The sequence below is a fragment of the Gopherus evgoodei genome, chromosome 1, assembly GCF_007399415.2.
Source record: "Gopherus evgoodei ecotype Sinaloan lineage chromosome 1, rGopEvg1_v1.p, whole genome shotgun sequence".
NCBI lineage: Eukaryota > Metazoa > Chordata > Testudines > Testudinidae > Gopherus > Gopherus evgoodei.
This window is the reverse complement of record NC_044322.1, coordinates 79,244,706-79,271,031: the sequence shown is the minus strand read 5'-3', so window position 1 is coordinate 79,271,031 and position 26,326 is coordinate 79,244,706. Positions and strand designations below refer to the sequence as shown.

The window sequence follows — 26,326 nt, the reverse complement described above, 5'->3', positions numbered from 1 at the left end:
ATCAAAAGGGTCAGCGATATCTAAACAAAAGCTTTCAAAATAGATCTCCAGTTGTACTAACCTTTGCTATCATCAGCATGATTTGCAAATGCTGCCACGGACTAGAACGCACTCCATGAGATCATTTTCCATCTCAATAGCTTTCCTGACCAGTGTACCAATCACAGACATTTGTAAAGCAGTGACCTGCATGTCTTCCCACACATTCACCGAGCATTATTTAATCACACAGGACTCAGTGGATGCTCTGTTAGGACTAACTGCTTTATCATCTTGTGATACTCTGTACCTCAAAGTAGCACCCTGGAACCCCCATATTCACCACTCTCGTATAATTATGATATGTTTTATACAATGTATGTCTTGTGAAGTATCATTTTAAAAATGTTGAGCTATTAAACATTAATATCCTGTTAGATTGTATGTACTATCATTGTATGTAAAGTTATGAAGTATTATTATGAGTTAATGAACTATGTTGTGAGGTTGGGAATGCCCATGGCCAGCTTTTCAGTTACAACAAAGTCGTAGCCATCACTGGCCAGATTGTCATTAATGACTTATCCACGCACAATATGCTATCCCAGAGGCTTCTCGGAGAAGGGATGTACACCCTGGGGATGGGCTAGCCCAGGTCATGGCAATGATCTTTCTAACAGGTGGAGGAAGGTCTGCAAGAAAAAAACTTTGAACTGGGGAGGTTTGGTCCCAGGCTCGAAAGTGGTCCAGTCTGTGTACTGAGGAATGTAAACTGCTTGTACCATCTGTTAGGGAGAGACATTGCTTGGTTCAAATCTTGCTCAGTCTGTTTAAGTTAGAATTTAGGCTCTGTTCTATTTTTTTTCCTTAGGTAACCAACTTTGATGTCTATGCCTTCTACTTGTAATCACTTAATCTATCTTTCTGTAGCTAATAAATTTATTTTCTATTTTACCTAAAACAGTGTGTTGCTGAAGCCTCTCCATTGATGGTTCATGCATGGCTGGGAGATTATTCATGTAACTCAGTTGGGTGTGTTCCTGCTTGTGGATGGCTGTGTAAGTGCAATGCCTGTCAGAGGCTTATTGCTTGACATCAGCAGCACAGGTTGGTGGGTTTGGAGGGCTCAGCAGTCCCACAGTCCAGGTTGCATCTCTTTAGTGATGGAGAGTGGTCCAAGTGTCCATGCCAATTTCCTTAGATCTATCAACTGCCTTTTGTATATTTGGACCATGAAATATTGTTGACACCTCTGTGGATGACAGCTGGAGTAGATAGAATTACATGTTTCCTTGGGAGGTCGCAGAGGATTGCTTATGTAATCCTTAGCCCACCTTAGAGGGATTTCTCTGTGGAGTACCACAGGGTTCTAATCTGCATCTGTAGTTGGTGCTAGGGGTGGGATGCTCAGCTCAAGTAGACACATTCTTGCTAGCTCGGATTGAATGAGAGCTACTCTTAAAGGTCTCTTGGAAGCTGAATCTATCTTGGAATACAGCTTTCTGCTAGCTTGCGATATTAGCTTCAAGGAATATTATACTGGTTAGTTAAGTTGTACTAGCTTTTTATTTACTTCTGTATGCAGTTCAGGGTGTTTACTTTGATCTACAGGGCTCTGAATGGTTTCAGTCTTAACTGCCTCTTTCTTTGATTGAAGCCAATTTAACTGTGTGAGTCAACAGTTCTGGGGAACTCACTTCTCTTGTAGGTATGACAGAGCCCATGTTTGACCTTTGGGGCATGGGACACGATCCATTGTTTGAATAAGCTGCTGTCTGAGGGTTGGGAAGTTGGCGTAAATGGGTAGAAATATAGGTGGAGTCTTTTTAGTTTAGTTCTGATTTTCTTCAACTCTTGTAATTTTTAAAACGTTTTGTCATAGAGCAATTAGTACATCCATCCCAGGTACCTTCGGAATGGACACATTTTATATATTTTAAAAAAGGGTATGATATTGTGTGTGTGTGTGTGTATATATATATATATATATATAATAAAATCTGTATAATTGTGTGTACAGATATGCTTATATATAAATTTATAAATTTGTATGTTTTTAATAGAGGGAGTTCTCTGTGTTTGTATATTTTGCTGTCAATCAGGCAATCAAAGTGATTTAGTTTGGATGGTCTGGCATCCTTAGACTTGAGTCCTGTTGAGCTCTGCGTGACTGAAACTCAGGGCTTGTCTATACTTACTGGGGTATTGCTGCATGGCGATCGATGCATCTGTGGTTGATTTAGTGGGTTTAGTGAAGACCCACTAAATCGACCACAGATTGCTCTCCCGTCAACTCCTGTACTCCACTGGATCAAGAAGAGTAAGAGGAGTTGTCGGGAGAAACATTGTGTAGTGTGGACCCTGCGGTAAGTAGATCTAAGCTAGATCAACTAGAGTTATGCTATTCATGTAACTCAAATTGCATAGCTTAGATTGACTTTTCCCTGTAGTGTAGACAAGACCTCAGAGTTCCCACAAAATTTTTAAGCTTCGCAGGAGTTCAGTTTCAGCATTAAAGAGCTTTACAGCTTACCAAAACTGAAGCTTGTAGACTCAGGGACTAGCTGCAATATACTGCTAATTATCTAATTGGGGAGGTCCAGTAAATTGGAATTTTACTGGACTAATATGTATATACTGGGGTGTGGCTGCATATCTCCATTTCAGCTACATGATTAAAATATCAGTTTGTCATGATGGTCTGTTGGTTTCTTATGATGATGTGTTAGTGGCTATCATTCCTGGTTAGATTTGTCATGTTCAAGCTTTCAGCCTGAGGTTCAAATGTGTTGTTTCAAAATAACTCAGGTGGTCACCATCCATAATTTGGGGGCAGATATTTGAGCTATTCAGCTCATGTAGCAGTTTGGGGGGAAAAAAAAAAGTTAAATCACCCACAAGTCTCTTGGTGACCACTCTGGCTTGGCAGAAATAGTTCTCTCCTACTTGTTCATGGTTCAAAGGCTGTCTCCGGAGCAGGGAGGGAGAATTGGATAGAGCGTGTTGAGTTTGGACTGTCCCCAAGTGGCGTATGGGCTTTTGGTGACTGCAGCTGGCTGGAGCAAATTAGTGCAATCTCTAGATTGTATTAGCCTACTACTTCAAGGCTAGTGCAGAGAATTAAAGAGCTATGAGTGGTAGTGAATTTCTCAGCTTCTCTTCTCCTAGGTGGCCTTGGTTGGCCATGTTGGGGATGGGAGTCATCCTTATCTAGAGACTCTGTAGATTCAGGCAGAGCCAGTCTTAAGTTCTTATCCTGCTCTTCTTGGGGCTGATACATTCTGTTAGGAAAGCAGGCAATGAAGCAGTCAGATACCCCGTCATGTGCAGCAGGACACTGTTGAGATTGGGGTGCCTTAGATTAGCTTACTTTTACAGTTGTTCCACTGATACTTTTTTTTAAGTTCACGATTGATGTTGTAGTAATACTTATTACTTAAAAGAAGCCTAGGATTTTCAGCCAGTCTATTTTCAGTTCAAAGATTCTTCTGTTGCTCAGAAGCGTAAGAGAGGAGGCTTATTTAAACTTACCATTCTTAAAAAGGAATTAAAATATTTAGAAATCAGTGTGATAAGATATGGTAAGAGTAAATGCTCCTTGTTTGCTTTTTAGTTTAGTTCTTAGCATTCTCAGTTTGATGCAGGAACCCTTAGATTACCCTCACTGTGGTATAAAATTGGGTACTTAGTTTCATTTAGATTTAGATTTTGGCGTGCTTGTTTTCTTCCCATATTAAAGGAAGTCTGTAATCTTAGTAGTAACTGTCCTAAAGTGAGAAGAAAAAATCTGGAAATTGGTTGCATCACACTTTTAGCCAAAGCTGCTGGACACTGAGACAGCATAATCTAGCACTGTCTAATTAGTGGGTGGCTAGTTAGAGAGACAGAGTGGATGAAGTAATATCTTTCATAGGGCTAGCTTCTGTTGGGATAAGAGAAAAGCTTCAGGATTACTTAGAGTTCTTCTCTGATTCCTGAAAAAGAGCTCTGTGTAAGCTTGAAAGCTTGTCTCCTACACCAACAGAAGTTGGTACAAGAAGAGACATTACCTCACCTGCCTTGTCTCTCTAATATCCTGAGACCAACACAGTTTTACAACACTCCATACAAGAATGGATGGCTAATGGTTTTCTAATATGCAATAAAGTAGCCTACTTAACCAGTTACTGCTGAACATTTAAGAACTATTTTTAAAATGGCTGAAACGTCACAGCTTTTAAAATGGTAGTAATATGACAATAAAATGACTATTTTTGAAGAAAAAAATCACATGGTAATTGCAGTTGGATTATAACAGGTTAAATATTTAAATCTATTTAGCATTTATCCAAGATGTCACTTTTGTTGACCTTTCCTTGAAATAGTTTCCAATAGTACTTATTACATGTCGCTGAATAACCATCTTAATTTCCAGCAGAATAAATTATTCAACGTGTTACTTTTTTCATTAAATGAAGTTTAATTTAGTTTGATGAAGTTAACTTGATGAAGTTAATTTAATAGTTATATAAGTTAAATGCATTATCTTGTTGCTTCCAGAATCTTCTATTGTACTTTTTTCATAGTATATTATGTGTTTCCAGTATCGAGTATTGCATTTTTTTCATAGTATGTGAAAGATCTTGTATTTACTAACCAAACCAAACCCACCTAACCGTTACGTAATTTACTTTTGATCAAGAAAAAGCTGAGTTCTTTGGCTCTATACTCTGATGTTTACTTAAAGCTAGAGTGACCAGATGTCCCTTTTTAAAGGGACAGTCCTGTTTCTTGGGACTTTTTCTTACATAAGCGCCTGTTACCACGCTGCCCCTATCCCCACCACTCCCATCCCGTTTTTTCACAGTTGCTATCTGGTAACCCTGCTTAAAGCAAATTTATTTCCTTGACATTTGATTCCCTTTACCTAGTCCATGTGAATTCAAACTGAAACCTCTCGCATACTAACCAGTATAAAACAAACAAATGTTAATATATAGTGATATCTTATGAAAAACTCTGAAACACAGGAATCCACTCTTTAATATGTATCACAGCAGTATTGATACTCTTGTGGTTTTGGAGGAACTTTATTGCATGCTCCTGCTTGTATACGCTTCAACTTTACAAGACGTTTATCTGTTGAAATTGCATACGCATGCCATTGTATATTACATATACAAAATTATATTAAAAGAATGTCTTGAAGGCATGATTGAATTAGGAAATGCCAGAATTAAGGTTGCTTGGGCAACCTTAATTTGGACCCCTTGTGTGTATGCATTATGGTGTAGTCTTCAGTTACGTGATCACATATTACTTTCTTTCTACAGGACCTCTTCATACAGTGAATAGAATGACCAGTGCTCAGTCAGTGAGCAGCTATTTGATATTGTGTTTTATCCTCATTGTTCAGTGTGTGGCCACAAGCCTTATTACTCCACACTATTCAAACCGTGCTAGGAATACATAATGATTATACAATCATAGATTTCTAGGACTGGAAGGGACCTCAAGAGGATCATCTAATCCAACCCCTTGCACTCATGGCAGGACTAAGTATTATCTAGACCATCCCTGAGAGGTGTTTGTCTAACCTGCTCTTAAAAACCTTCAGTGATGGAGATTCCACAACCTCCCTGGGTCTTCTCCAGACTAAACAAACTAGTTTTTCCAATCTTCCCTCATAGGTCATGTATTCTAGACCTTTAATCATTTTTGTTGCTCTTCTCTGGACTTTCTCTAATTTCCCACCTCTTTCCTGAAATATGGTGGCCAGAACTGGACATAATACTCCAGCTGAGGCCTGATCAGTGCAGAGAAGAGTGGAAGAATTACTTTTTGTGTCTTGCTTACGACACGCCTGCTAATACATCCCAGAATGATTGAGGGGGGGGGTGTTGTTTGTAATAGTGTTATACTGTTGACTCATATTTAGCTTGTGATCCACTATGACCCCCTGATCCCTTTCTTCAGTACTCCTTCCTAGGCAGTCATTTTCCATTTTGTATGTGTGCCACTGATTGTTCCTTCCTAAATGGAGTACTTTGTATTTGTCCTTATTGGATTTCATCCTATTTACTTCAGACCATTTCTCCCAGTTTGTCCAGATCATTTTGAATTATTATCCTCTCCTTTCCCGTCAACTTGGTGGTATCCATAATCGTTGAGTGTACTCTCTATGCCATTATCTAAATCACTGATGAAGATATTGACCAGAATGGAACCCAGAATTTATCCCTGCGGGACCCCACTCAATATGCCCGTCCAGCTTGACTGTGAACCACTGATAACTGTTTTCTGGGAACGATTTTTCAACAAGTTCTGTACCCACATTATAGTAGCTTCATCTAGATTGCATTTACCTAGTTTGTTTATGAGAAGGTCATGTGAGACAGTATCAGAAGCCTTACTAAAATCAAGATATACTACATTTATCACTTCCCCCTATCCACAAGGCTTGTTACTTTGTAGAAGAAAGCTGTTAGGTTGCTTTGACATGATATTTTCTTAACAAATCCATGCTGACTGTTACTTATCACCTTGTTATCTTCTAGATGTTTGCAAGTTCATCGCTTAATTATTTGCTCCATTATCCTTCTGAGTATTGAAGTTATGCTGACTGGTCTGTAATTCCCTGAGTTCTCCTTATTTTCCTTTTTATAGGTGGGCAGTATATTTGCTCTTTTCCAGTCCTCTGGAATCTCTCCTGTTTTCCATGACTTTTTGAAGATAATCACTAATGGCTCAGATGCCTCCTCAGTCAGCTTCTTGAGTATTCTAGGATATATTTCACCAGGTGACTTGAAGACATCTAATTTGTCTAAGTAATTTTTAACCTGGTCTTTCCATATTGTAGCATCTGATCCTACCTCATTTTCACTGGCATTCACTATGTTAGATGTCCAATTGCTACTAACTTTTTTGGGATTTTTTTCTCATCACTATGTTATTTGATTGCTACTCAAACATTAATTTATTTAATTTCACAACAATCCTCTGTGGTAAAGGGCTATTGTTACTCCCATTTATAGATGAGGAACTAAAGCATAGAGACTAAGGTGAGAGGTATCCCCTAATTTTGTCTGCCCAGTTTGAGACACACTGTATCTGATTTTTTTTTTTAGAGTACTTATATAGCACTTAATGTGTTCAAAGCACAGCTCCTGTGGACGTCATTTTGTAGCTGTGACTTCTTAGCACTTTTGTGAAACAGATCTGAGGGTTTCAAGTTGGGCATCCATAAAACAAGGAACACACAATTAGTGATAGCCTATGAAAAAGTGTTTGTTTTAAATAACTTGCCCAATATTATGTAGGAATTCTTTGGCAGAGGCAGAGGTGGAATCTAGATCTCCATATATGTTATATATGAGCCCTTAATCACGAGATCCTCCTTTCTTTTCCTGCAACATACTGGCTTATATACTACATCGTTTTGCAAAAGATGAGGCAAGGGCTCTCCAGACAAATGTCCTTCTACACAACAGTGATTCATCTCAGAGCAGGTCCAACTTCTGCAGAGAATGAGGCAGCGGAGGAACTGATAACCATGTAATTAAAGACTATACCATAATACATATGCGTAAATTAAAGAATCCAAATTAAAGTTGCCTAGCCAACCTTACTTTTGGCATTTCCTAACTTTCGAGTGCTTGATTTTTCAATCCTAATGTTCTTCTAATAATTTTAGTGTGTGTAATTTCGTAGGTTTTTGAAAAAGGAAACTGGAAAAGAAAACCCAGAAATTCCATCTCATTGACATGATTCATCAGCAGGGTTGAACCTTAAAATGTCCCATACAGGTCTCTGCCACTTGAGCTAAGAGAGCCAGTGATAGCAGTAGTAGGTTGTCATCCTTGTGTGCACCAGCACTAGAGGGAGATGAGAGACATTTTGTGAGTGAATTTCACGCATTTGCTGACAGTGGGGGAATGATAAGACTCTGTAATCTTGGTTCCATTCTAGGCTGTGGGTGGAAGTGTGCTCTAGTGTTCACAGACCTTTCTGCCCATTACCGTCCCAGGCCTGTCTCTTTGCCACCCAACTCCTTGTCCCAGTCACATTTTTCTCACCAAACAGATTCCAGTCTCCATCTGTCACGTTTCTCTTCACACTCCCGATCTTAGTGCCGAGCTAATCTGTAACTTAGCTCTTGGACTCCATGTCCCAGTTCTTGCCTTCTCCCCTATCCCCTTGTCCTGCAAGTCCCAGTTCTCCTCCCCTGGCTCTTCAGCCAATCCTTCTCTCTCTCCATCCTCCTTCTCCCTCCCCTTCTTCTAGTCTCTTTGCTCCGCTAGATCCAGTTTGCCCACCTTCCTCCCCCCATGTTCCTTTTGTCAGTTCTCTCTTCCCTGGCTCCTACTCCCCCTGGACTGTTAGATTTGTGATGATGTAGTGAAGATAAAACTTGATGTAATGATAGAAGCTGTATGAGAAGAAAAGGAGAAGAGTGAAAAATATTACCAGAAGTGAGAGTCAGGACAGGGAGAGTTTTAGATGCAGAAGAGATGTGGGGATAAAGAAGTGCTAAGTGTTAGATATGTTGCATTTGAGCATATGGCAGGAGATCCAGGATATGGGAAATAGGAAACTGAACAGAAAGGGAGTGTCCAGTAGAGAATAATATCTAAGTTGCAGGGATAGAGATGTTAAAGCTATGACAATGAGTATATTTGTGATAGAAGAAGAGGCAAACCTCTCTGCTACACCAACATAGTGAGATGAATGAAATATGATGATGATGAAAAACTACCGAAGAGTGACAAAAGGAAGGGGTTGGGAGAAATAGCAGGAGAGTCAAGCCTTCAGAGTTCTGAAATCTGAGGCGAGAACTGATACAAAAAAGTGCAAATGACCTTGATAAAGATAAGACAGATTGTGGGGGACTACACTGGAAGAGAAGCCTGGAGATTGTCAGGAAGAGTTGATTGGTATTCTTCATGAGGGCTGGTTTAGTTGAGTGGAGGAAAGAGAATTCAGATATACACAATGGAATTTAGGAATATTTGCAAACATGAAAGTGTGAATGAAATAGTATTCAAGTCAATGAGATTATGCTCCGTTCAAGAAGCTCAAAGGAGGGAAGGGGTATGGGCAGTGGACTGTAAACACAAATTCTGACATCATTGACCTCAAAAGAGAGAACTCATTGACTTCAGTGGGAGAAGGATGAGTCCCTACATTTGAATGTCTCTGGTTACAAAGAATACATGGTGAAAAATAAAACACGTGATAAACAAGCCAAAAAAAGTTTGATACAGAATTATTTTTAAAGTTTTACGTAATGCAGCTACAAGATATTTTAATATGTCTTATCACATTTTTGGAGAGAGTATCTAAACAAAAAGTGTAGTCCTGGGATCTTTAAAATAAATAATGCAAGTAATATATTCAAGTGTAAATATGTTCTCCAAATTGTGTCATTTAAAAGAAACATAATTTGTTAGATTTGAAGCATTCCTTTGTAAATATGTCAATATAACGAACTACCAAAGTTCATAGTTTTATATAACCACTTCTCTACAAAGAATGTCTTTAGGTAGTTGATAATTTTATGGACATTATTTCTGAATTTCAAATTTAGAAAATATGACCAACCATATAATTTTCTGTTTTTTTAGCCTTGATATGGTGATATTTGAATATTTTGTGCCAAATGAATACTTTGCAGTATAATAGAATAGCCTGAAATGTATGGTATATAAAATTTCTTCAGCTGTAAGATAGAATGTTAACTATTTAGGGCCAAATTCTTCTCCAGCTTACAACTCGTGTAGTCCAATGGACTTGAATAAGGGAAAAATCTGTATCTTATTTGAGAAAATTACTGCATCTTTGAATAATATGTTGGTCTTGTCTTCAAGAATTATCAGATTAACTTATTTTTGACCTTGTAAAGTGCAGGAGCAATGTAGAAGTAGAGTCATTTTTTCACGCTTTTAATTTGAATTATTTTTTGTTTGAACACGCTGTTTCCATTTTGTGAGCTTTCCTATGCATGTGCAAAATGTTTCTCCTCAGGCCCCCTTGTATTTCCTGGTCCTATTTTTATGAATCATCGAGAGCAGGCTCTAGCCAGAATCAGACCCCATCCAGCACAGCTAAAGCATAAGCGGGACAAGCACAAAGGTATTTGGTCTTCCTTATTGACTAGGAGGGACATATGCCCATCCTCCCGAGTCATTTCTTCCATCCACTGAATCTTTGTTTTCAGAGAAATGCACAAAAATTATTCTGCTCTTTTCTTGTTAGTCTTCTGTAACCTGAGGAGAAAGAAAACACATTTTATGTTTGTTTACTTTAAAAGTAAAAATGTTTGACACCCTATATCATCTTTGTTTTTTTCTTTGATACATTATGTCATTTTATTTTTCTGTGTCTTTTCTCATTTGTTTAAATAAAACTAAAGAAATTTTACACAACTTTCTAATTTTTTCATTGGACCAGGTAATTCAGGTCTGGCATATGCATTGTCATTTCATTTTCTTGTCTTAATTTTATGATCTTGCACAATGTGTATCTGTTGCAGTTGCTAAAATATTGTTTATATTAGATTCATTAATTCAAGGCTTCTGTTTGATTTTTCTGTAGGTTTAGCATCTATAAGTAAGCCTTTTTTTTGATATTTCTGGTTTACAAAGGTTAATTACTCAGTAAAAAATTACATTTAGGTAACAGAAGACCTATGTCAAAAGTAGTGACACGTATGTTTTCAAAGCTTGCTGCAAATAGTTTGGTTTCCATCAACTTTTGGTAATAAAGCAGTGGTCATTTTAATCATAAAATAGATGGGGCAATTTTCTAGCTCACTTCGTGAATTTTCTCTTGCTTTTCAGTACTAGTTCCTGTCAAAACAAAGCTCTGTGGCTTTTTAAGGTCTTCATGGCAGAACAGTAGCTCCAGGTGTTTACTGACCTTTTGTAGTAATAGCAACAGCAGGATGCTCTGGTGCCATGGTGGCCAGGAACAGTGGCAAGACTAGCAAATTAAAGGATAGTAATTATACTCACACTCTTTCCATGGAGCTTTCCCAACCAGCTCTCTTCACTTTACCAGCTGGTCTAATGACAAGGAGCTTTCTACCTGTTCTTCTGTTTTGCTAGCTTCCTGCATTTATTATGCAAGCGCCTTCCCTCATCTCCATGTGCAAATACAACTTCATTGCCAATCTGTTTTATAGTATCCTAAAATGACACCCTAATTTATAGAAAAAGTATTTTAATTGATTTCCAGACATTTACAAAGATATTATTTTTATTTTGTCTCCTCTAAGTCTGTACATGGTACCTAGTGCAACCTGTCTTTACATGGAAAGCAGTAGTGCTATTTTTTTTAAAACCCCCCCACTAAAATAGATTCTGAAAAATGTATCTTAAACAAATTTCAAGGGGTTTTGTGACAAAAAGTTAACCAGCACTTGTTTGGGATGAACTGCATTTATGATTTTGTAAAACAGAAGTAACATGGCCAACTCAGACTCATGTAGAAAATCTCTTATACACACCATTGTATTTGTATAAAAAAGAGGAGATAGGGGAATGGCTAATTTGTTTGTAACCTGACAGAACTATATGCGCAACGATTGTCGTTTTCTTAAAGAAGTGGAGGTGCAGTACCATTTTCATGCAACAAGTGTGTGTATTTAACACATATACATTATATTAATTCCTGTTTTGCTGAGTTAAATTAACTTGTTCATTCTGCAGAAGTTAACTAGGTTAATAGTTTTTTCCCCCAGTCCAGAACCGTGTGCATTAGCAGATTGTTTGTTTGCAAATAGAATATCAGTGGATTGTATCTCAAAATTTGCTTTATTACCAGTATATGCATTTTGACCTCTTTAATCTGCTGTATTGCAAGTTGTTCTTGCTGTTACCTTGTTCAGTGTTTTCTTTTCCCACCCTTGCTCATTGTTCATTCTTAAATTTTGTTTCTTGAAAAGAATAGGAATATAACTATGAATTATGTTTGTAGACGGAAGTGGAGAAAGGGGTGAGAAGGATGCCAGCAAAATCACAACCTATCCTCCAGGGGCTGTCCATTTTGACTGTGAACTCCGGGCAGTACAAGTCAGTTGTGGGTTTCACCATTCAGGTACAAAGCTACAGCTTTTATCTAATGCGTGCACTTGTTGAAAAAAATGTGATCATATGCCCTTCCACTCGTATAACTACCATGAGCTGCCCTCTCTGAGGAAAGGTGGTGTTAATCCTTACCGAAGTAAGTTTCAAATCATTGATATGTTTGGGGTATAGTGGAACCTCAGAAATAGGAATACCTCAGGATTGGAGGTTGTTTGTAACTCTTAAATGTTTGTAACTGAACAAAATGTTATGGTGATTCTTTCAAAAGTTTACAACTGAACATTGACTTAATACAGATTTGGGACTTTACTATGCAGAAGAAAAATGCTGCTTTCCCTTTTTTTTTTTAATAGTTTATATTTAATACAGTAGTGTACTGTATTTTTTTTGTCTCTGCTGCTGCCTGATTGTGTACTTCTGTTCCAAATGAAGTGAATGGTTGACTGGTCAGTTTGTAAATCTGGTATTCATAACTCTGAGATTCTACTGTAATTCTGGGCTTCGGCATTCTATTGGATAGTTTGATTAGCCATCTCGGGGGGGGGGGTGCAAAGGAGTGATTAGGTTGGATTAACATCTGCAGCCAACTTCAGTCCTCTTCACCATTGAAAGAGGGTTAAGAAAACATACAGTGATCAAGAAACCATCCTCTACTGCTACTCCACTCCACTCTTCCTGCCAGTTGCCACTCTAATTCTGAACTGTGCAGGGGATGGGTAACTCATGGGACCACATATATTATTAACCTCTGTGTGGTGGAACTGCATCTGTTATGCTTCCAAGGGCCCTCAGTTCCAAAAAGAGTAGGTTCAGAATTTGACCACAAGGCAATATTTATTGTTATAATAATTTTAGTGAGTTTTGTAGTTAGTTTGGAGTGCCATTGGAACAAATTATAATCCAGCATTATAACCAGCATTGATTGGAGGCTCCCAAATTATCTCTAGCATGGAAAAAATGTGTTTTAAAGTACAGTTATGATCACAAAAGCAACTGTGCAAATATATTATCCTTGTTTTATTCAAGAAAATTGTTTCATGCTGACAATATTATTGGGCAGGTACAGAATTGTGTTTTGTACAGTACTAAAGAACTCGCTGTGAAGAAACTCAAACACACAGAAACAAGACATATTAGGAAATACAGAGGTGAATGGGAAATTAGTGGCTTTGATAAAGTGGATTTTAATGGTGGGATAATATTTTTCCCCAGAAAGATGAGAATAAGTCTGCCTAGGTTCTTAGTACGCAAACAAATGTAATAAATGCTTATGGCAGTCAGTTACCTGGTAATTTAATCCAGCAGTTACTTTTTCTAATTTTGCTCTGATTGCTACTTTTTGTTTGTTCAAATGAAAATTTGATTTTGGTAATTAAACTGTTGGACAAAAACATATTTGACATGGTTAGTTCTGTAATCAGTTTTGTTTAAATTAACAGATGAAAAATGTAATTAGTGTTAAACATTTCAATAGCTTTTTTTTTTTACCAGGGAATGGCTTCAGTGGGACTACTCACAGGCTTAAAGTTAATTGTATGCAAGTCTTTGCAGGATCAAGAACGTAATAAGTTAAAGCCAAGGAGGGTAAAATTGTTACCATCTACAAATATTTTTAGTAATATAAAGTACACATCAAACTATGGATGTGTGAGGTCCTTCAAATTGTCAGGAAAAAAATATTCTTAAAACACAACATTTTATTTTTAGTGGTTTTGATGGAGAATGGTGATGTTTACACATTTGGATATGGGCAGCATGGGCAGCTGGGACATGGAGACGTTAATTGCAGGTATGTTGTACATAGGTTAAAGGACATATTTGTACTATTGAATTTCATTCCGTACCTGTGAATTGGATTACATATAATGGATATATTCTCCCTGCTTAGATGAGGCAGGGAGAATATTCAGGAGTGACATAAATAGGGCAGGACTTCCTTAAGCTCTGCTAAAAATTTTTTGAAAATGTCTCCTGCACATATTCAGAATCAGTGTCAGCTATTTCAACTTTTTCCTCTAGAATAAGCTAAAAGCATTTAGTCTTCAAAGAACTGTTCACATGAAGATCTATATGTTGTGTTATGTCTTTTAAAAAAATGGTTACAGGAATTTTACTCTGGGGAAAAGTGTTTCCTTCTATTACGAGTTAGTCAAAAAAATAGCAGGAAGGGACTTTGCTCAGACTTTAAGAACAAACAGTACCTGCCTTCTAGCAGATAGCAAGCAGGGAAAGTTTCAATCCCCAAAGTATTTCAAAAACTGTAGTTTATGAAAACTATCATACAATTCAAAGTGTGTAGCTTTTCTTTGGTCTGAAAATTTCTATACATTGTCTGGGCCCAAAGATGAAATGTTTTTTAAAGTTTTTGCAGATTCCCTTCATGCATTGTAGTTTTCCAGACGTATTAAGACTGCAGTGGATAAAGATTTTAGCGCCAAAAAATCTGCCAAGTTTGTGAGTTCCACAAGGTAAAAATATATGTGCTGAAATCCTTATGCCCTTAAGAACTTCAGTAAAGAAACTTCTTTATATTATGTCTCTTACAATAGTGACTAAAGACCAACCAAGAATGAGATCCCATTGTTCTAGGCACTGTACAAACACAGAGTAGTAGATGGCCCTTGCCCTGAAGCTCATATTATTGAAATAAGCAAGACAGACACAATGTGGGGGAAGAGAGAGAACACACAAGCAAAGTGAACAGTGGGATAGCAGCAAACATCATGTTTCACAGTTTGGTTTTTTTTGGATGGGCTTATGAGACAATAAACTAAATGGAAACAAAATATGAAGGGAAACTAGGTTAGGGGGACAGGGTCAGAGAGGAAGAGGATAAGAAAAGTATGTATGGATAGTGGAAGCACATATTAGAGTCAAGAGATAATTTAGGCCACATCTACATCCTAGGATTGCTTTGCCAGTATACAGTAACTCTCGCTTAACATTGTAGTTATGTTCCTGAAAAATGCTACTGTAAGCGAAATGATGTTAAGAGAATCCAATTTCCCCATAAGAATTAATGTAAATAGGGTTCTAGAGCATTTTTTTAGTCAGACAAAAGACTATATTTTTAATATATATATTGCCAGTGTGTAAGTATATAATATTTTATTCCTGCTTTAATATTTAAGTGCCTGGTCCTGAAAGGTGCAGAGCACCTCAGGATCGAGCCCTAAATGTGTAATTTAATATATTTACTGTTCATTTTGTTATATCTATACCATAAAATTTACAGGATTGTGCAGTTGCAGAGATAATGTTCCTGTAAGCTCCTAACTTTACTTTCCCATGTTTTCAGTGTTTCAAATTCTAGCCTTAACATCACATTAACTCACTTAATGCTTTATATTTATAGAATATAATAAAGCCTAAATTTCCTTCATCTTTGTTTTGGATTATCATCAGAATATCTAGTGTTTTGCTGCTTTAACTATTTTAGAATGATAACCTTTGTGCAGAGGGAACCATGTCTGTCCAAATCAGCATATTGCTGACCAATAAGAACTGAGTTTTCTACAGCATCTTAAATAATTAACTTGCTAATATACATTTCACTTGTACATTACCACTTTTACTCCTCGGTTCGAGATTTTCTTTCCTTAATTATATATTTTTGTGTATCTTTATTTTTGCTTTCATATTCAGTGTCCTTCTTTACCTGCATTCTCTTTCTCTTCTTCTCTTTTTTTTTTCTCATGCCTAATCTTTCCATTGTCCTTCCCTCTAGTCATCAAGGATTCTCTGCATATGAGTTTATTCAGAAATAGCTGTTCCACTTTCAGTTTAGACCCTACCTTAATCTGAAACAATTTGCAAGTGTAGGCAAGCACTTAGGCCATGCTCCAAAGCCCACTGAAGTCAGTTTTGAAATGTCAGGCCTTTAATTTGCTCACCTCAATGTTATTTTTTTTCTCACCTCTCAATCTCAATGCTTCTTTTCTAATCTATCACTTCAGGGTTCCCCCCACTCACCACTACTGTCCTCTCCCTCAGATACACTCACTACTTCCACTCCAGCTGAACACTCCTTAAACACCTCTGTATTTGGGAGGTACACAGAAGACTTTTCAGGTCTTCTGGTGAGATTATTCTTCCTAGTATCTATGGACTGTGGAGGAAAGAGGGATGTTCTAATGCCTTTCCCTCCATTTGAAAGATGCAGAACCAGGATCTTCTCTGCCCCTCCCTAGAGAGCTGGGACAGAGAGTCATCCAGTAGTCTTGCCAGCCATGCTTGGGACCAGAATACTAGACAGATGTTCAGTTGCGTGGTAATACAAATAGTATTCCAGATAATATCTGACAAATGACAATAACAATATTACTTTGTGATCAGCTGCGCTGTTACTAACATTAGTATTGCATGTGTTAAATATTGCATAAAGATGCACTGATACTGGTGTGGTTTTATTTTGACATAGGGGATGTCCCACTCTGGTACAGGCATTACCAGGTCCTAGCACTCAAATTACTGCAGGAAGCAACCATACAGCCATTCTCTTAATGGATGGACAGGTCTTCACATTTGGAAGTTTCTCTGTAAGGAAACATTTCTTTTTACTTTTGGAAATAGTTTTTATCTATATATTGCACACTCAGAGTTATAGTTAATAGTTGTTAGAATTTTTTTTCACAATTACACACATTTGCATATACCTAACTTATGCCTGTGCATATTAAGTGTTTGTGTGTCTTTATTTTAAATCTGATTAGAAAAACATGACTCTGAAAATCTCCCGCTGTTCCTTAGTGTCTCCCATATCAAATTTACATAGTTTACAAGGGGAACTTTTTTTTTCTAATTGGCATTAATGTCAAAAATGTCTGCAAACTAACGTGGTGGGATTTCATGGCACCTGTAGAATATTTCTACATGAGAAGATAATGCATGGAGAAGATTGTTATGGTTCAGCAGACTCCTGACTCACATCAGATCTTCTGCTTGGGCTGCAAGGGGAGTTGTGGGAGGCACCCAGGGCTGGTGCTACCATTTAGGCTGCCTAGGCAATTGCCTAGGGCGCCAGAATAATTGGTGGGCACTGTTTTGCCGGAATGGGTGGCAGGTGGCTCTGGCGGAGCTGCCACAGTTGTGCCTGCGGAGGGTCCGGTGCTCCACGGCTCCGGTTGAGCTGCTGCAGTTGTCCCTGCGGACGGTCGGCTGCTCGCGCGGCTCCAGTGAACCGCCCGCAAGCACGACTGCGACAGCTCCACCGGAGCCACGGAGTACCGAACCCTCCGCAGGCACCACTGCAGCAGCTCCACTGGAGCTGCGGGACCAGCGTGCGGGGCGATGAAATTGACATCCGCCTAGGGAGGTCAAACCCCTAGCGCCAGTCCTGGAGGCACCACCTCCTTTTTCCTCACACCAGTAGTAGGGCTGATGCAAACATGTAAGATTAACGTAAGGTTAAAAATTGTAGGCTGTAGCTTAAATTCATAACTTTAATAGACACTAAAAATCATCGACTGAATAGAGGCACTGGATTTAGGGCTTATTACAACAATCTGAAACCCACTAACAACCTCCCCCTTCCCCAGCTACTTCCTCCCCTCTTCCTTCTCTCCGTATGACTAGAGTGGTGTTAATAGGCCACATCACTTTGAGTGGTCCGTTTGAATATTTAACTATGTATGCTAAACAATCTGTTGAAACCCTGCATTTAGCAGACATATTTTGAGTTAGTTTCCCAGACCAGAAGAAAAGCTCTCTATAAACTCAAAAATTTGTCTCTCACTAACTGAAGTTGGTCCAATAAAAGAGAATACCTCATCCCAGGAGTACTGGAAGCTCCCTAAAAGTGTGTGTGTGTGTGTGTGTGTGTGGGGACAGTGGTGCCTGAACAGTGGCCCCGCCCCCTGTGCCGCCCCTTCCCTCGAGGCCACATGCCACAGTATGATAGCATTATGAAGTAAACTTTAAATGGGTCTTTTTCCAATTTTCCATTTTGTATGTTGAAACTGTGCTATTTTATCCCTCTGAAACTATTTTTGCTAGTATTTACTAATTACTGATTTCTTTCTTTAGAAGGGACAGCTTGGCAGACCAATTTTGGATATGCCTTACTGGAATGCAAAGCCAGCACCTATGCCTAATATTGGATCTAAATATGGACGCAAAGCTACTTGGATTGGAGCAAGTGGAGATCAGACTTTTCTTCGGATTGATGAAGCTCTCATTAACTCTCATGTTCTAGCCACGTCTGAGATCTTTGCAAGCAGGCATATAATAGGTAAGAGCTCTTCAACGGTATTGTAAATTAGTTCATTTAACATACATTTAGTGAAGGAATTTGAAACATTACAATGCAAGCAGTGGAGGTAGTAAGTAAAAGATACAAATTGAGTAAACTTTTATGACACTCCATTTTACTTTTAGGATATTTACATTTTATATGGTACTCTTAATTGATTTACAAATGTGATTTTATTATTAATACAAATAAAAATCCTCCATGTTTCTCTTAAATTTTTAATGTTCTAGCACAGTTAAAAACATCTCATCACATCTATTAGATATTGTACTATGAGTGTACTCTTCCTTACAGTATTATCATTATTTCAGAGCTGGAGGCTAGCATTGACAGATGGACTATTTGTCTATTTTTTCCAGGTTTGGTCCCTGCTTCTATGTCAGAACCGCCTCCGTTTAAATGTCTTCTGATAAATAAAGTAGATGGGAGTTGCAAGACATTTAATGATTCTGAACAGGAGGATCTTCAAGGGTTTGGAGTATGTCTGGATCCTGTTTATGATGTTATTTGGAGGCAAGTGTGGTTTGTAGTCACTGAAAGGGGGCATCAGTATAGAAATAAGATTGAATTTATTAGAACAATTGTGGGTAGCATCATCTGCTCACATAGGATCAACTATCATTTCTGTTACCGATCGTAAGAAGGCTTCTGTTTAGTCTCCTTTATATATGTGCCAGGCCTTTTGCTTCTCCTTGGCTCCAAAGCATGTGCTGTCATGCCCAGTCTTTTCAAGGAGATTTATTTCTTTAAACAGAAAACAGTCTCAGTTCAGTCATTGGTCCCAGGCTTTAGGGTCAGCCCTCCCAGAGGTCTCTAGCACACCTGCTCCTGGCAACTTCCCAGCCTTAGTCAGCTCTGCTCCCATCCTGGAACAGCAGCCACAGAGCTGCTTCCCTGAGCCTCTTGGCCCCTTTGCTCTAGGGACCCACAGTAGGAGCTAACTGCACTGCAGTGTGGCTTTTCCTCCACAGGGCTTAGCTTGCTCTGTCCATTCCTCTCCAGGGCTCAACCTATCTCAGTCTTTCCTCCCTCCAGCTGCCTACTACCAGCCCTTTTTAGGCCCAGGTGTAGGCTAGCCCTCTTTAACTGAATTGGACTTACCTATCAATAAGACTCAGTTTATCAGAGCAACCAGATACCCTGTGACAAACTGTATCTCTGTTTTTTCTTCTTGGATGGCTTGCTGTCCACTCGAGCTCAACATGGCCTAAACAGAGCTCTTTTTCCTCTTGAATTCTCATCACATCATTTGGTCTCGTTATTTTCAACAACTTCTCCAGGCTCAAAATATTTGGTAATCTTAAATTCCTCCATCTGTTTTCCTTGCGTTGTGTTCAAGCCTTATTCAGATTTTACTGTTTCTTCTGACAATGTATTGCGTATCTGAATCTTCTTGCCTTGCCCAACAGTTAAACCACTTGTTCATGTCTTAATCTCTCAATTCAGTTACTGAAGGATCTTCCTCAGCAGTCTCACTGATCACAGCTGATCAGTAGAGGGAAGAAGTGGTACTCTTCTAAGCTCTGCCCACTTGAGACATAAAAATAAGAGGACATTCACAATAGATTATAGCTCTTCCTTCAAGTGTCCTCTGTATATTCCCGCTCATAGAATGCTCCAACCAGTGCAGTGCAACCTGAATGGTAAGATTCTACTAGCAGTAGCCATTGGAGTGTCTATGTGCCTCCCTTGGTCCCTCTGCTTGCTCTCCCCATCCCCTTGGGCTACTCTGGGTGTTCTGGAGTTTAAAAGTTGTGTGGAATTCCATCACCTCAGTTCCTTCAACCATGATCAGCTGGAGGGTTACACTGTTGTTGTGTGATCCTTATGGAGTAGTAGCTAGATAGTTTGTATTGGTCAGTTGTTACCTAAGTGCATATAGTTACATATTGTTACTTAGAAGTAGGTAGCTAAAGGATAACATGTTGAATCAGAAGATTAAGAAGCCTGGATTCAAAAGATGTTTCTGTGACCAGCAGTAGTCCCAGCATCAGATGCACATATCAGATGCTTGGCATGCTTGGGGGAAGATCGTTCTCCCTCTGAATATCTAATCTGCTTAATAAAAACAACGAGGAGTCTGGTGACACCTTAAAGACTAACAGATTTATTTGGGCATAAGTTTTTGTGGGTAAAAAACCCACTTCTTCAGATGCGTTTCTTCAGACTTACACGGCTACCCCCTGATACTTGACAATCTGTTTATCGCAAGGGCTAAGAGTGCGAGAGATGAAATAGGCTCCAGTCAGTTTTATTGCAGGAATCGCGTACAGTGGCAGCAGATTCTCAGAGTGTGGTTGTAGTCCACACTGGTTCCAGTCATTTTAGCTGGGGAAAAAAACCAGATTCAGCTTCTGTGTCAGATGCAGGATCTGTCATAGTTAAGGATCCAAAAAAGAAAAGTTTTGGATCAGTGATAAACTGTTTCCATAGCTGTCCCATTTCAGAAAGTATTGGTTTCAGTACCAAGAAAAAATGTGCAGATCGCCTTGATGTCAGCCTCAATACAAAGAACCAATCTGAGAGAGAGATTTACAAGGACAGAATCTATTTATAGATCCGGGATCTGACTTAAAATCTCAGCTCAGAGTTGGGAGTTGTCCTTGTACAGATCCGACAATATCACATCTGGAGGAGCCTGGCCTTATGGTGAGATCTAAGGATCCAGTTAAGAGAACTGATGAGGGTTTGTTAACTGGCACAATACCTTTAAAGTAGTAGTTTATCATATGGATCCATCTGTGGCTCCATTGACAGTTAAGCTTGGTACTGCTTCTTAGGACACATTACTTGGGCTGCTGCAGGCAATCAGACTGACTGCTTTTCTGAGAGTCAGCAGCACTGTGTTGCTGCATTCGATTAAGATCCCTGGAGAAGAACTGTTCTCTGCTCTCCATTTCAAGGAGGTTATTGTCTCAAGTCCCATCTGAGCCTTGAGTGATTTGGAGCTAGAAGAGAAATACAGATTACAGATTAGAACCAGGAAAAAATTATTATAACCAGTTCAGTGCAGGTGGTCTGGATCCGCCGGCACAGAAATATTTCCAGCTTGATCTATCCAGTGTGGTTTTGGCCTGTGTGATAGATACCTCCTTTAAGTAAGATGGTCTCACTGGCCATTTTGGGCACCTTATTAGGAAGGTGTAAGGACAGCTTTCAGCAAAACTATATTAGGACGACATTCAGTTGTTAAATCCAATGGATAAGGACCATCCAATACAGCTTCCTCAGAAGAACTCACCTAAGGAAATTGGTAAAAGATGAGGACAAGCTGGAGCTGATAGATTCTGATTCAGAATTAAGGGATGTGTCTTCTCCAAATGGAAATGTGGAGAACATCTCAGTATCATCATCATCAGAAGATGCTATAGCCTTTCAGGAGTTAGTATCTTGAATGTCAAAGATGCTAACTTATTCCTTCTGTTTTTGTGGAGGAATCATCACATCCTCTGTGGTATTTTGGGGTCAGTGGTTAGATAACTAATCATATTTCCCTTGTTATGAAATATATCAACCACTCAGCTTTTCTCTAAAGATGATATATCAGTTCTCTGAAGGACTTGTTATGTTTCATACTTACCTGCCTCCTAATTCATTGGTAGTCAAAGTGACATTTCACAGATCAAAAAGTGCCCAAGCTCACTCTGCTCCGTTGGATAAAGAAGGGAAGACGCTGAATGTATTAGGAAGAAATACATTTTCTTCAGAGAAAATCAGCATGTGCATATTCAACTATGAAGCTGTCATGACTAGGTACCAATACCATTTCTGGAGCAAAATGTCCTTTTCTTAATGTGCTTCTAGAGGACCACCAAAGGTTATCAAATGCTATTTTGACTGAAGGACCTAATGTTGCTAAGCAACAGTTGACAGTCACTTTGAATCCTCAGATATTTCAGCAAGATCAGTAGTTTTGGCTGTCTCACTAAGGAGACACACCTGGTTAAGATTGGTGGGACTCCTTTATGAGACAGAAATGAGGCTCATGGACCTTCCTTTTGAAGGAGAATAGTCTGTTGAGTGTTCAGACTAAAGAGGTACCGGAGAGCATGAAAAATGTAAGATCTGCTAGATCTTTAGGTTTCTTTAAGTAGGGAAGAAGTCATATTCTACTTCATTAAACAAGTATCAAAGGCAATATCCATCATCTTTGTCTCCAAATCATTACAGTTACCAGAGAAGAGCATATCATTTTCATCCAAAACATCATACTTCACAATACCAACGTCAATGGAGGAAGAATGTTAAACCTTGCAATAATAAAGGGAAAGTTTTTTGTCATCTTCATCTTCTGCCGTGCATCAGATTTGACATAATGACACGGGGCTTCGAGCCAGCCAGTATGGGCATTGTTTAATCCGCAGTTTGGGGACTAGTTGTCCCATTTTCTTTCAGCAGTGGGAGGAGTTAACATTGGACAGATGGATATTCAAATTCTTTTATACAGTTATACAATTCAGTTCAGAACCTCTCCCCCCAACAAGCCACCCACTTCATATTTGGACAGAGATCAGTCATCTTGATTTGCTAAAAAAAAGGATTTCCAATCTCTACTATAGTTAGGTGTAGTAGCGGTTGTTTCATGAGATCACAGAGGAAAGAGGTCTGCATTTAAGGAAATTAAACACTTTATATAAAAGAACTTCACTTCTGCATGTTGTCTCTAACACCACCTCTTTCCCTCCAGGATTGTTTTGCAACTCTGATCTTAAGACCCGTACTTCCACATTTCTCTAAAGAATGTCATTGAAATTTTCCGGTTTCATTGTTGGAGACGACTATTTTTCAGTACAAGGCCCTCCCTTTTGAGTTATCTGCAGCACCCAGGATATTTACAAAATGCCTGTCTGTTGTGGCAGTATACCTAAGGTGGCAGGGGATGTATGTATACTTGTACCTAGATGATTTAATAAGTGTCATTTAGGGAAGAGATCTTGTAAATTAAATATATTCACTATTTGTCAGTCTGTAATTACCAGTAAACTGGGAAAAGCTATGTTTAAATCCTATTTAAAGGGTTCTTTGTATAGGAGCCATAGTGGATTCAACTGTGAAGAATGCTGTTCTCCCAGAGGGGAGAGAGATCAACATAAAAAGATGTATGTATTTCCTCTGTCGGTTACTGAGACAATTGATTCTTTTCGTCCTTCAGTTGTTAGGTCTGTTGACGTCAACCACAGCAGTGCCTCCTTATGCTAGTCTTCAGATGAGGTCTTCAACACTAGTTAGCAAAGAATTACAAACCAGGTTTAGACAATATTCACTGAAAAATTTTTAATTCCATATCATTTAACGTGGTGGACAGACAATCAAATTGCAATGAAAGATGTACCTTTTCAATCCCTTACATCATCAGTAATACTGATCATGGGTACATCTACCCTAGGATGGGGAGCCCATCAGAACAGTGAATTGTTGGTCAGAGATCATTGTTCATCAAAGGAACTTACACATCAATACTTTAGAACTGGTAACAGTCAGAATAGCTCTAATGTATTTTCTATGTCAACTCAAAAACAAAGCATTCTTCTTCGAGTGATTGTTCATATCCATTCCAGGTAGGTGTACGCGCTGCGCCTGCACGTCTGCCGGAAACTTTTTTACTCTAGCAACCCCAGTGGGCCGGCAGGTCGCCCCCTAGAGTGGCGCCAGTATGGCACAAGATATATACCCCTGCCGGCCCGCCCGCTCCTCAGTTCCTTCTTACCGCCGTGTCGGTTGCTGGAACTGTGGAGTGCGGCTTGCTGACCTCCACGTCCCTAGCTCTCTTGTTCTTGTTCGTCATTTTTAGTTGTAAATAGTTCTTAGTTAAGTAGTAGATAGACTGTTAGCATAGTAGTTAGTTAGAATCTTGTAAATAGTTATCTAACATTGCTTGCGGGTGGGCCGTTGCCCTCCCCGGCACCGGGCCCATGCCTGGCTCACCGGGTTTCAAGCAGTGCTCGGCATGCAAGAAGCCGATGCCTACGAGCGATCCCCACGACGCGTGCCTTAAGTGCCTGGGGGAATCGCACATTAGCGACAAGTGCCGCATTTGCAAGGCTTTTAAGCCTCGCACTAAGAAGGAGAGAGACAAAAGACTTCGCGCTCTCCTTATGGAAGCGGCTCTGTCTCCGGCACCGGCGGTGCAGTCAGCCCGTTCTACTCTGGCACCGGACCGCGCCGGCACCGGCAAGACTCCCCGGCACCAACCATCTCCGGCACCGGGAGCAGACTCACGTCCCTCGGCGTCTGCAACACCATCTAGGCAGGCCCGAGTGGAGCGCCCGGCACCTACCCTGGCCGTGGCACCGCCTACAGGACTGCTGTCGACTCTGGGCCTGGAAGGTCCGTCGAGTTCAGCCCCTCCTAGCTCCCCCTTAAGATCAGGGGTCGAGCTACGGGTACCGTCTACGCCGGAGACCTTTGCCTCGGCTCGGGACTTGATCGCATTGACGGAACCATCTCAGCCTCAGCCGGCATCCCCGGGATGGGTAACCTCCAGGGGTAAGCCGATGCTTTGAGCGCTGTCTCCCGAGTCCCGGCACCGATCACCCCGGAGGCGTGAACGCTCGCACTCGGGGCGCCGCTCGGAGTCCCGGCACCGTTCTCCCAGGCGGTACCGGTCGTACTCGCGGTACCGATCGCCATCTGCACGGTCCCGGTTGGGCTCGTCTCACCGCCGGCACCGAGACTCCAGGAGCCGTTCACCTTGGCGTTTGGCTCCCCGGTCGACCTCCCGGCACCGAACCGGTGGTAGGTCCCGATCCCAGTCGACCTCCTGGCACCGCGCCGGTGGCAGGTCCCGGTCTCCGCTGCTGTCCCGGCACCGCGCTCATCGAAGGTCGCGGTCCCGCTCCCGGCACCGACATCGCTCCCGATCCAGATCTCTGCACCGGTCATCACGCCATTCCTGGTCCCGATCCCGGCACCGATGTGGGTCGCGGCACCGGGCCTCAGCACCGAGGGGAGCGTCGGTCTCGGCGCACAGAGCTGCATACCAACCAAGCTCAGTGCCTCCGTGGTCTTCTAGGGAGCCATCGGTCTCTTCCCAGACTGACAGCGCCTATGCCATGGGACAGGACAGACACTCGGCCCTGTTCCAGGACCCTCCACCACAAGAGCGAGGGCCTCAACAGTGGGGGGTTTGGACCCCATGGGTGTATTCCCAAGCCCAGGGTCCGCAACACATTACCCCCAGCCCTATGGGGGAACGCAGACCGCCGGAGGTGACAGTATCTAGACCCCCTCACTCCCCGGAAGCAGACGGCAGGTCCAGTCACCGGGACCCAGAGCTTCCTCCAGAAACGGAGGTGCAGCCCCACACGGAACCCCCCGTGGACACTTTGTTGCTGGGGGTTTCCTCGTCCTCTTCTCCGGATGAGGCAGTGGCGGGTACCTCGTCCTCCAGTCCTCCCCCACTGGATCTTAGGGCACACCAAGACCTCCTCCGCCGGGTGGCACAGAACCTGGACTTCCAAGCGGAGGAGGTGTCTGAAATTGAGGACCCGGTGGTGAGCATCCTTTCCGCCGATGCGCCCACCAGAGTGGCCTTGCCCTTTATAAAGACAATCCAGGCCAACGCCACTAACATCTGGCAGTCACCGGCCTCCATCCCTCCGACCGCTCGAGGGGTGGAACGAAAGTACATGGCCCCCTCGAAGGGCTATGAATACCTATATGTTCACCCGACACCCTGCTCGTTGGTGGTCCAGTCGGTGAACGATAGGGAGCGCCACGGGCAAGAGGCCCCAGCGCTCAAGTCGAAGGAGGCGAGACGAATGGACCTCCTGGGCCGCAAGATCTATTCGGCTGGAGCGCTACAGCTCCGGGTCTCAAACCAGCACGTCCTCCTCAGCCGATACTCTTTCAACTCATGGGTAGTGGCAGGGAAGTTCGTGGAGCTCTTGCCTCAGGACGCCCGCCAGGACTTTTCCACCATCCTGGACGAGGGCAAGAAAGTAGCAAGAACATCGCTACAGGCCTCCCTTGATGCTGCCGACTCGGCCGCTCGGACCCTAGCCTTGGGGCTCATGATGCACCGAATTTCTTG

At 40.9% G+C, this 26,326-nt stretch overlaps 1 protein-coding gene across 14 annotated transcripts in view; it reads left to right on the top strand.

Moving 5' to 3' along the window:
- The window catches only part of MYCBP2 (MYC binding protein 2), a 463,608-nt gene that overhangs the window by 149,280 nt on the left and 288,002 nt on the right, over window positions 1-26,326 (top strand). For 13 of the 14 annotated variants that reach the window (XM_030566987.1, XM_030566958.1, XM_030566968.1 and 10 more), the window contains exons 18-23: window positions 9,982-10,089; window positions 11,935-12,054; window positions 13,752-13,833; window positions 16,465-16,582; window positions 18,069-18,273; window positions 18,654-18,807. In XM_030566987.1, the coding sequence (XP_030422847.1) occupies window positions 9,982-10,089; window positions 11,935-12,054; window positions 13,752-13,833; window positions 16,465-16,582; window positions 18,069-18,273; window positions 18,654-18,807 (787 nt within the window). The remainder of the gene's footprint in view (window positions 1-9,981; window positions 10,090-11,934; window positions 12,055-13,751; window positions 13,834-16,464; window positions 16,583-18,068; window positions 18,274-18,653; window positions 18,808-26,326) is intronic. The other variant, XM_030566926.1, reaches the window with a different exon arrangement.